We start from the raw sequence: 12,389 nt of genomic DNA, 5'->3' as shown, positions 1-12,389 counted from the left end.
GAATCTATCACTTACTTTTCCAAGTCATTTATTAGTAATTTGCTCTTCAAAATGAAAAAAAACCCTCTTTAAAGGATATGTCTAGTGATATTTTTCTCATGTTTGGATCCAAACCAACAATGAATTGATCTACTAACAAGTATCGTGTGTGTATCTTAAGTTTGATACATCTTATTGATCCGTTGTTGTCCAAAAACTATTAAAAACACGTCAGTGAGTCACAGCGCTGCTCTGGGTGACATGTTCCTTCATCATGAAGAGTTTGGTGACGTTAGCTTGTTTAGAAACGGCTCCAAAGACTAATAACAGCATCATGTTTTCAGTCTCTGGAGAGTAGTTCTGTGTAAGATTGACGCCACTGAGCGTGTGCATGAAACGATTAATTGATCAATTATCTAAATAGCTACAGATTAATTTTTTTTTGACAACTGCAGCTCTACTTGTGAGACGTTCGTTGACATAATTGATTAAATTGCAGCCCCACAAGCGACTCTGTGCTTAGTGAAGCTGTTTTCACCTGAAAAATGACACTAATAGTTCAACAGTCATCAATTAGACTCTAATTTTTTGGTGATTCAGCATCGGTGACGCTTCTCTCTTCACTTTGGTCTCATTAAAAAGGTTAAACTGTCAAATTTAAACAGACAGAAACACACACAAAGGAGGAAAAACTGCTCAGAGCTTCTTTAGAATCACTTTGCTTCACTTCATTTTTCATGTCATCGATTACAAAAAGCTTTATCAATAAGTGTTTTCACTGCCCCGTAGAACAACATGGGGGCAGTTTGGCTCATTTATCAAGAAAAACTGCCAGAAATTTACTTGCTCAAGCTTCTCTGATGTGAGGATTTGCTGCTTATTTCTGTTTTGTATCATCGTAAACTGAATATCTTTGGTGTTTGGATCGTTGCCCGGACAGAACAAGCTATCTGAAGACATCACCTGGGAACTTGTGATGCATTTTTATCACTTTTAAAGACTAAAAGACTGGCAGGAAAACAAATTACCATATAAATCGATAATGTAAATATAGCAATAATACATTTTTCTATGTTTTAGTTCCTTTGGGGTAGAGGTGGGGCGTCTGTGGGTGGTTAAAGTAATAATCTCAAACATTTTCATTTAAATAAACATCTGTTGAGTCACTATCTATCACTGAATGATGTAACACATTGGTGACTGAGCCTTTGGCCCACTGAGGAAAGCCTTTGCATTTGCAGTATTATGAGTATTAAGAACTTGGTGTCTGGTGACATTCCCGCCATGCATTCAAAATCACAAGCACGCAGTTAGTGACGCGTTTTCCGTCACCCAGTGGTGGTCGATCCACCAGAGGGGGGTAGGCGGAGCTAACTCAACAGCGTTTTTTTTCTCGTCTCTGCTGGCGTGACGTCACACAGGCGATGCAATTACCGCTTATCGCCATAGGTGCCGCCAAACAGATCGAACCTGAATCTTTGAGATTGTTACTTTAAGACACAACATATAACATTAAAGTTCTCAGTTTCCTTTATTGCAAAACAAAAGGACAAATCATTTAAAAAAAAGTTTAGAGTCGGTGTTCTGCTGGACCAGGACTTGAAGAAGAATAAAAACATCCTCCAAACATCATCTGGAGAAGCAGGAAGTGGTGCTTTGTGTCATGATGATGACAGTAAACGTGTGTGCTCACGACAACCTGCCAGAGTTGTAGAAGAAGAAGTTGTGAGATCACAAGATGTCACAAAGCCAGGAGAGAAGAAGAGTCTGTGGAGTCGAGGAGTTCAGGGTTCAGGTCAGTCACCTGTTCATGACAATAAATACACTATTTATTTATTTATCTTACAAATTCTTGGCTTTCTCTTTAGAGCACCAATGTTTTCCTGTTAGATCTCTACTCTGATTGGATATCTGACTCCTTCTACACTGTGACAACCTCACTTTATTGTTTTGTATTGATTATAAAAGAGAAAAGAAGTAAATCAGTGATGCTACAATTCCAGGGTTTGCCAACTGAAGTCAGTGAAGGTAACATGATATTTACAATCAGGGAAAAAATAGATTTTCTTACATATTATTTTAAGTGAGATAAACTGAAAATCTACAATTATCAATATTAGAAATCTGCAACTAAACAAATTTTGGTCATGTTTGAGGAAAACTTTCCACTGCTCCTTAAAAAACGACAACAACCATCACCGTAGCCGACTGACAGAGAATGAATTGAAAGCTATTTTGATCGATTTGATTGTTTTGAGACATTTTTTAAGAAAAAAAATGCCCAAATTCTCTGGTTTCAGCTTCTTAAATGTGAATATTATCTAGTTTATTTAGTCTTCTATGACAGTAAACTGAATATCTTTGAGTTGTGGACTGTTAGTGAGGACAAAAAAAGACATCTCAGGTTGCATCTTGGGCTTTGGGAAACGGTGATCAACATTTTTTTTTACCATTTTCTGACATTTTGTAGAGCAAACTAATCAATGAATTGAAAAAATAATCAACAGATTAATCGATAATAAAAATAATTGTTAGTTGCAGCTCTAAATGTGTAAAATGTGTTTCGGTAGATCAAGTCTTGTAGTTGTTCAGGAGTTCTTATGATAGTTATGAACATTTTGAGCGATTTGTATAAATTTAGTTCTGTCTTGTTCATGTAAAACCCTGATATTGATTTTCTGTGATCTTCAGTCAATCAACCTTTGATTCATGTTTTCTGTCAGCAGTCAAATTACACAACACACCCACACATCCAGCCCACAGTTCTGCTCTGTTCTGTCTGATGAGGCTCAACAGGCGTTTGATGGAGACGGACGTCATTTCAAACTGGCTGCACAACAAACGCCTGACAACTGCTGCATTCTGAAGACACGCCGACGCATCGCTCGCTGAGCTGTCACTGCTTGTACTTCCGATTTTAAACCGTCAAACACATGGCTTTTGTTCTGCAAATTTCTATCAAATTTAGCTCACAATAATTGACTATTGAGCGCGTATCAAACCTCAAAACTTTACTGGTACTGACCGAAATGTGCAGTATAGAAAGTACCAAAAGATGTCATCAAATGTCTGATCATATTCAACGTCTTGTTTACTTTTTTGATCAGACATAAATTTGAATCTTGCCAATTGTAGACACCAAACCACAACCGTAACCAGCCCTGTTGACTGAAGCAAAACCTCCATGCAGTAGCATCAAGAGGCGGCAAAGTTACTGATCATCTAAACCGCTGTGCAAAACTGATTGATTGGTCCAATTTCTTCTCAATCGATTCTTGCTGATTAGTTTCTAAACTAAAATCTCAGATCTTGCATGAACAGAATTTTTTGGCCACTAGTTTTCAGCAGAAACAAGCAGTGAACACAACACTGACATATCATCAGCTTTTAAGCTAATATGTTGAACATGTTAGCAAACAGTTGCTTATTTCCACATCCAGCAATTACGGAGCAACATTATCATTCATGTGGAGTCGTGTTTCTGTCCAGCTGGTGAATCTAAGTCCAATATTCACTCTATTTTAGCTCTGTTTTTGTTCTCTACCAACTCCTGAGAGAAATATCTGGCTCTTTAGCTGCTAAATGCTCCACTATGTTCACCAGCTAGTCTACAGCTAACTGTGTCTGTTTGGTGCTGAGCAGGTAGTGTACAGCGGCTTTTTACAGCTTTTTCTCTGAAATCGACGCTATGAGAGACGCTGAGAGTGAACCAGAATGGTAAAGTTGCAGCCGGACAGATAAACAACGAGCTGAAACTCACTATAAAGCTCTGTAAAGCTGAGAGGAGCTGCAGAGTCACTGATAATTCTCTGTAGGTTCATCACTACGAGCCAAACACATTACACACTGACAAATCAGACTGTGTTACTATGGAAAATATTGATTATAGTCACTTTAAAGCTTCAAAAGTTTTATGATCCACAGTTGTTAAATTCAAACCCTTTTTATCTATATAAATAAATCTTGTGATCCACTGAGCATCACCTAGAAGAACCAGTAGAGAACCAGCGTTTCACATACATTCATTTGTGGCGGCCCACTACAACATCAGCATTGCCCACCGCATACTGATTTTCTATTTTTGGAGCTGCGTGACCCGCTCTCTCGCTCTCGCCCTCTCACAAACAAATGACAACAGAGTCATCTGTGAATAGCATGATGTTACAGACTCCGGTACAGTAGGTGGTGGCGTGCATCTTTAATGTTGGTTTGTAGTCCGCAGTAAAACCAAAAAAGAAGAAGAGGGGTCTGAAAAGTGAAGCCAATGCGGAAGTGACTTAAATCTGCATTCTCTATAATGGCCAGCAGGGGACGACTCTACTGGCTGCAAAAAGAAGTCCGATTGTATGGAAGTCTATGAGAAAATGACCCTACTTCTCTCTTGATTTATTACCTCAGTAAACAGTTTCCTGATGAGTTTATGGTCTCAATCAATAGTTTCAAGTCTTCTTCAATGCAGCATGATGTTCATTTTGTATATTATGGTCCCATTTAGAGTGAAATAGATGATAAAGCAGGATATGCTTTAGGGCGTGGCTATGTTTTGATTGACAAGTAACCATGGCGTAACCCCAAATTCACAGAGTACAGCCGTAGCCGTTACACATTTTGGTCGCCTGAAAAAGTTTTGTGCAGCGTTTGGTTGAACTAAAAGACCCTCTAAGGAGTCGGATGTTCAGTTTTTCCAGTAAGTACATTTTGTTTTAATGGTTTTAAGCCTGTTTTTCTCTAGTGAAAATTAGCATTAGCATTACCACAGTTAAGCATAGACTGTAAATGCACTGTGCTAACCAAGCTAGCAGCTAGCGTTCGGGTTAGCTCCAACCCCTGTCCAAATATGGTCACTTCTGGCTCCAAAAATCAAAGATGGTGACGTTCAAAATGCCAAACTTGAGGCTTCAAAACAGGAGTCGGAAAATAGTGACAAATTCCCCAGATTCAAAAGTAAGAGCACAAAATTATTCAATTTTTATGTCACTGACAACGACATAAAACTGTGAAAAGCAGTAAATCCTCACATTTCAGAAACTGAACTCAGCTTTAAGGTTATACTACCGCTAAAACATCTCATTTATAAATCAAGAGACGTTCACTTCGCTGGAAATTTGCCTCCAAAAACACAGCAGCTTTATAATCACTTTGTTTCATTCACTGATCAACTGTAAGTACACAACATAGAATAATTAATCATGGATTATTTATGAACACCCCTTGTAAAGATGGTAATTTTGCAGTGTGATGCACTGCAGATACAGAAAAACAAGCCTACACTGACCCTGAATGCACCGCTTTAGGGCACAGATGCACATTGTTGTTGTTTGTATGCACACACACAAACACAAACACACACACACAGAAACCTTAGCTGCACTGCTAATGGAGAAAATATAGAAACTGCAATATGGCATTTTCCAAAATCCCTAAATCCGCAAGAATCTAGAGGTGAAACACATTTCGCCCTCAGACTCAAATAAATATTCAATACAAAAAAAGCAAGATTTGATACGATGTGAAATATTTAGCAGAGGAGAAACTGTGCCGTCACTTTTACACCTGAGCAGCACTTTGTTGATTAAATATGCATGTGTGGACATTCCTTCATTTTAAATCAGTTTCTCTTTGTTTGTCCTGGTCAGACAGTTTAATATTTAACACCTTCCGACTGATCCCACGAGTTTTTAGCAAAAAAACCAGTCCACACAAAAATTTCCCAAAGACATCAAACACACCAAAAGACTATTTTACAGCTTCATCATATGAAGACTTTAATGGTTACTTTGGGGTCTGCAGGACATCTCAGCGCTGATGTTTGCTGCCTTTTGCTGTTTCTCAACCCAGTAGAGCAGCTTTGAAGTCGAAGCAACCGTCCTGTAACAGAAAGCTCGCCGGTTCCCTCCCGTCGACATCCAACAAGTCCATGGACATCTCAGTTTGTCTCGTCTGCTTTCTCTGCTCGCTGCAAGTCACTGTGCATAAGAGCGCCAGCTAAATGCTCCCAAACGCTGGAGAACGGCGCCTTAATGCCTAGAGGTCACGGTAATACGGCAGAGATGAACTAAGCGAGGGAGAGGCTTATCTGCCTCAGCTCGGCTGATTGCTGAGTTTATCTAATAAACAGGTGGAGCACCGGCTCGTCTTCTCAAAGACGAAGAATAAAAAGTTTCATCCCGCAGCCATACACATCAAATCTGACAGGAAATTGTTGCCTGAGGTTCGTTTCTCTGCTTCTCAATAACAGTAATGTTGATGTCCTGTAACACTTATTGGAGAGCAATGAAAACTTTCTTAATCCAGCAGAAGACTTGTTTTACTTTCATGCCAGCAGGCGTTTGGTAGAGAGTCTCAATTTTGCTGAACTGTGACGTGTTTTAGCTCTAATGAGTGACGGCACTGCTGCTGAAATAATAAGTCAATTATCAATCACTGGACAACAATTTTGAACATCAGTTAATGTCATTTATAAGGCAAAAACGTGAGACTTTTTCTGATTCTAACTTCCCAAATGTATGAATTTGCTGCTTTTCTGTTGACAGTTTCTGTTCTTAAACTCTTTCTGAGTTTCAGGATATTCTTGATATTAATGCCAGCATCCTAATCTTCATCTGGCATGATTTCAAGATGTTTTATTTAATTCAAGAAAAACACCAAAATTGGGGCAATAAAGTTATGATTTTTCAAGCAAAAATGACAAACATTCTCTTATTCCAGCTTCTCAGATGTGAGGACTTGTCGCTTTTCTATGTGTCATATTAGTTTAAATTGAATTAGGACTGTAACTAACAATTATTTTCATGATTGATGTATCTGCGGATTATTTTATCGATTAAAATGTCAGTAAATAGTGATAAATGCCCAATATAATTACAAAGAGCCTAAGGTGACGTCTCTAAATAGCTTATTTTGTTCAGTGAACAATACAAAACCTAAAGATATTCAGTTTATTGTAACAGAAAACTCAGAAAACCAGCAAACATCCACATCTGAGAAGCTGATGCATTCTTGACATTTGTTGCTGTCAGTTGATCTATTAATTGACTAATTCAACTCTAAATTCAATATCTTTGTTTCCTTTGTAAGACAAAAAAGAAGAGCTGCAACAATTAGTTGACTAATTGATTAATCATTCAACAGCAAATTAACCACCAACTATTTTGATCACTGATTAATCATTATGAGTAACTTTTTAAAGGGGACCTATTACGCTCATTTCCAGGTCTATATTTTTATTCTGAGTAGATTTGTATGATTCACAGTTAAAAAAAATCCTTATTTATCTTATGCTGGCCCTTTATGCAGCCTCTGTCTGAAACAGGCTGTTTCAGCTCCTGTCTCTTTAAGGCCACTCTGTTCTGATTGGCCAGCTTCATGAAGCCTGCCCAGGAGCAGCCGTATCAGAGTCGTGTTAAGTTACCGCCGATGCAAACCCAACATTTCCTGCTTTCCTGCCTCATATTTAAGGTTCTATAAAAATTTTAAAGCAATTTACATGTTTTAATCGCTTTTTATTGCCAATGAGAGAACAGGTTGTAACGTAACTTAAAAAATTAGCCCTTCTCCGACTTTCTCAGTTGTCTATAACAGCCTGTGGACTGATTTCTATGTGAAGGCCCCAGGCTGGATTTTCCGTAACGTTTTTGTGCCCTCCCAAGTGCTTTGCCTCTCTCCCACTAATGTCAACAAATGACCGGCATAACGACACAACAACACAACAAGAACGGAATGAGAGATGCTTTGCTGAAACACGGTGCAAAACACAACATTAGAAACCTTCTATGTTATTATGAGAAGTGTAAGCGAGGAAAAAGACAGCACCTGCAATAGACTCGAACACAAGCAACAGGATGTTGACTGCAACGGCCACCGGTGTCACTAATGAGAGGGAACTTTTGAATCTTACAAATAGAACCTTCAAAATCTCTTAAATGACAAAATAATGGGAGACTTTTATTGTGAAGAACTTACAGGAAATGAAACGTGTTCCTCACCGAATTGGCAGAGCTTCATTAGCGGCACTAAAAACCGGGTGACACAACAACATATGGAGATATTTGGAGCTCTTTGTTCAGCGGATCAGTAAGAGATTATGTAGAGAGGAATAATACAAGCAGAAACAGCCACAGCGATGATGATGTTTGATGAAGAGCTGCAGACGACCAGCACACCTCCAACAGGTAATGGAGTCATGGCTAGGTGTGACTACCCTCAAAACAAAGGAAAAACACCTTAATGTTAGCATAGCAGAGTAGATGACCATATAAAGAAATCCACCACCTCACTTTTACATATGTTTACCTCATTATTTGACACTTTGGCCACATTTAATATGAACATTGTAACATTACATATATATGATTTAAAAAATAAGGAAAAGTATAACAGGTTCCCTTTAAAGTAAAAAATACTGAACTTCTCTGGTTCCAACTTCTTAAAATATAAATATTTTCTGGTTTATTTAGTCTTTTATGATGGTGAATTGAATATCTTTGGGTTATGAACTGTTGGTCAGGACAAAATAAGACATCTTAGGTTGCATCTTGGGCTTTTGGAAACAGCAGTCGACATTTTTCAACATTCTGACATTTTAAAGATTAGACGACTGATAGAAAAAACAGCCCTTTGAAAAAAGCAACCTGAAGACATCAACCTGAGCTCTGGAAGCTTCTGATGGGCATCTTTCACTGTTTTCAGATTTTTTTTGAGTATACGATGAATCAGTTATTTTTTTTAAAGCTCTATACAAATGAAAAGGCAAGTTAAAAACTGAAAAAAGAGACTGTTTTTCTTTCCCTCCCGATTTTAAGCCTCTTTGAAAATATGCCATCCATTTACACGGACTCATTTGCAACCGGCCGTGACCGCACACACCATCGACACACAAACCAGTAGCCGACACCTTCTCAGCCTCTGTTTTGATGATCGCCAGTGACAGACACACACACTGACACGTCCATCACACTATCAGGAGGCCCGTCAGGCTTCTTCTCACTGTGATCCACCAATAACCCTGTCAGTCCCACTCACACACACACACACACACACACACACACACACACCTGAATGTTTGGAGTATTTCATGCGGGTTTGACGTTCGGCCATGACGTTTCCACTTCCTCCCACCGTTTCCATCATTAATAACATCTGCCAGCAGCAGGTTCTGCTCTGATAAACACTCTCGGCAGGATTAGGAGCTCCTATCGGCCTGCAGCTGCCTCGGTGTGTGTGTGTGTGTGTCTATGTGTGTGTGTGTCACTGCAGTGAGAGAAAATAAAAGCTTTTATGAATGATGAGGCTGATCAGAAGGAAACGGGACAGTTTGATGTATAGAGGTTTGACTAGTTTCAGGGATTTCAAAGGCTGGAGCTGATGTTTTTGGATTAAAGCTGCGGATTCTTGATTGACTGTGCGCCTGAACGTATAAATTTGACCCTTTTCATGTTAAATTATGCAGCATTTGCCCCAGAATTTACACCCCGAAACCCGGCATCAATTCTACAGACACCGTGGTGTTATTTTCAGCCTCACATCACTGCAGGAGAGGCTGGTTTACACTGCAGGTTTTTGCAGACCTGACAAAAGTGACAGACGGGTAAAAAAAAACTGAATCTCCGTCACCTTCAGCCGCCCAGTATTTCATTTTTACTGCAAAGCAAAAGCAACACACAATTAACTCCAGTCTGAGTGTGACAAACCGCAGTTAACACAAATCTGTATGTGACTCACACACACACGCGCGCGCGCACACACACGTTTATCCACAGGAAAATGCACATTTCAGGCAACAAGGTGGCTCACATCCAGCATGTATCTAGGCTTCCTCTCTCACAATGTAGGCCTTCCCGAGCCGGTATGAATAAAATATGCCATCCCCATTATATAAGGGAGAAATACCCTGTTCCTATCCGAGATGGGATGTATTGCAATAACGGCAGGGTGGATTGCTGTGATTGAGATTCAATGGCCCACAGAGAGAAACAGAGAAAGAGAGAGAGTGTTTGTTGTATCTGTGTATGGAAAGAGAGGAAGGGGAGGTGGAGGTGGGGGGTGGGGTTGGAGGGGTGTGTGTGAGGAGAGGGGTGGGGGGGGGGTTGAAAAATATTCCCAAGCATCCCTCCTCATCCTCAGCTGCTCTGCAGGCCCAAAAAACACAGAAGCAGGAGGCTGAGATCACGGGCATCAAACGCCAAACTGTCCCTGTGTGCTGCTCTGTCACGCAGCGTTGCATCGCAATGCTATTATTAAACCCGACCACACACACACACACACAAACACACACACATAAACACATGCATGCATGCAGGTAGGCTCCCCCCCCTGATTGTGTCAACATCTCAAGGTCAAACAACGGGCTGCTTTTCGGACCCAAAACGGGCGAACGTGCCGGTTGGGTGTTGTTTTTTTTGACTGCACCGCCGCTGAGACAAAGAGCAGCGGCCGAATCCCGCAGTGTGTTCCCGCTCTGCCCTCATCCTCTCCCGGCTACAGAGAGCTGGCCAGGCCGGTCCCTGGCTGACAAACATCTGGATGGGAGGAGCGGGAGGGGACGAGAGGAGGAGGAGGAGGAGAAGGAGGAGGCGGAGGAGGGGGTCGCAGGAATGAACGGTTAGATTCCGTTAGTAGGTAGGCTCCCGGTGTGGACGGTGATGATGATGATGATGATGATGGTGGCGGTGGTGATGAGATAACGGGATAACGAGGGGAAAGAGGAGGAGGAGGAGGAGGAGGAGAGGGAGGGAGGAGGGGGGGGAAGAGGCTTTTTTCGCACCCGTTTTATTAATTTCTTACCCTCTGACAGCTCCAGCTCCAGCTCCGCCAGCCGGGCTCGGATCTCCAACGGTATCGGCGACGCCTCACGGTCCGCCATTCGGCTTGTACCGTAGAAAACACCTCCCCGGTTTAACTACCGCCGCCGCCGCCGCTGCTGCTCCTGCTGCTGCCTCCTCCTCCTCCTCCTCCTCTCGGAAAAGGGAGAGCTTCTCCTCGGCGGCCCCTCCTCGGCGAAGACTACGAGGCGTCGAGGGAGAACAAAGAGGATAAATCTGGGTCTCGTCTTTTAACGGGGGCCCGCCATGGCGCCCGGCTCCTCGAAATCGGTAAAGACCCGGCGGTTTGCACGGTCGGCTCTCTACGCTGCCGTTGCGGTGGTTGTGTCGGGCGGTAGTGATGATGATGATGAGGCTCGCGCAGACCCCGAGTCAGCGCCGTTTGCAGCTTCTTGCCGCTGGGGTCACGTGACTGTACGGAGGAGGGCGGGAGGAGGCGGTGCCGCTCATCACCGGCAGGGGGCGCAGCGAGCAACCACACCTACAGTTACCGCATTAACTACACCTGAGTCAACTGTTTATACGTTTAATTACAGTTTTAATTAGAATTTAACTTATTATTTTAATGTGCTGCACAGTCTGTTCTCTACTTACTGTTTACCTTTTTATATTGATGTAATTTTATTTAGATTTTTGGGTAGTTTTCGCCATTTTTTATAATTTTATTCCCTTGCTTGCTCAAATCTCTTAGTACCTGTTGTCTCTTCTGTATCACCTAAGGAAAGGATGGGTTCACAATTTTTCAAATCTGTTTTAAAACAACAGTCAGGTGTCTAAATGAGCATTAAAACATGTTTTGCTTGCTGTAATCATTCCTCCTGTTCATACTGACCATTAGAAGATCCCTTCATAATGACCTTACAATGGAAGTGATGGAGGACAAAATCCACAGTCCTCCTTCTGTGCAAAAATGTATTTAAAAGTTTATCTGAAGCTAATATGAAGCTTCAGCGTCCAGATGAGTCAAATCAAGTAGATATCTTTCAACGTTACAGTCTTTTTAGTGCCAAAGTCCCTCTTTTTGTTACTATACTTCCACCTGCAGCTCAACAGGGAAACACTGTCCGAGGAAACACAAAGAGGGAATTTGATGCTAAAAAGACTGTAAATGTGTCAGATATCCACTTGATATGACTAACTCAGACTGCTGAAGCCTCATATAAGCTTCATGTCAACTTTTAAATGCATTTTTTTTGCACAAAACTGTGGATTTTGGCCTCCATGACTTCCATTGAAAACACATTTGAAGGGGATCTTTTAATATCCAGTATGAACAGGAGGAATGATTGCAGTGAGGAAAACCTCTTTCACTGTTCATATGGACACCTGACTGCTGGTTTAAGACACACTTTTTAAGACACAAAAATTGTGAAACTGTCATTATTATATTTTCATTTAAATAATATATAGGTCTAATAGGGATTAATCATTCAGTATATCACATACAGTATTTATGAATGTTTTAATAAACTCTTTTTTTGTTTTGTGTAATATGATTTTAAAATAGACCTTGGTGGTTTTGAAAAATGTATAAAAAAATGTTCCCAAAAATGCTACACCTGTAGCACCTTTACTCCATCTGAAACTTCT

General features: G+C 40.9%; 1 protein-coding gene across 3 annotated transcripts in view; it reads right to left on the bottom strand.

Annotated features, from left to right (window-relative positions):
• The window catches only part of LOC137173123 (disco-interacting protein 2 homolog C-like), a 69,487-nt gene extending 58,145 nt beyond the window's left edge, over positions 1-11,342 (bottom strand). For 2 of the 3 annotated variants that reach the window (XM_067577851.1, XM_067577852.1), the window contains exon 1: positions 10,762-11,342. In XM_067577851.1, coding sequence (XP_067433952.1) covers positions 10,762-10,840 — 79 coding nt within the window. In that variant the 5' untranslated portion in view covers positions 10,841-11,342. The remainder of the gene's footprint in view (positions 1-10,761) is intronic. The other variant, XM_067577850.1, reaches the window with a different exon arrangement.
• Between the last annotated feature and the right edge of the window lie 1,047 nt (positions 11,343-12,389).

This window comes from Thunnus thynnus, chromosome 21 (assembly GCF_963924715.1).
Source record: "Thunnus thynnus chromosome 21, fThuThy2.1, whole genome shotgun sequence".
Taxonomy (NCBI): domain Eukaryota; kingdom Metazoa; phylum Chordata; class Actinopteri; order Scombriformes; family Scombridae; genus Thunnus; species Thunnus thynnus.
Note: the sequence above shows the minus strand (reverse complement) of the source record. Positions and strands in the feature narration are given on the sequence as shown.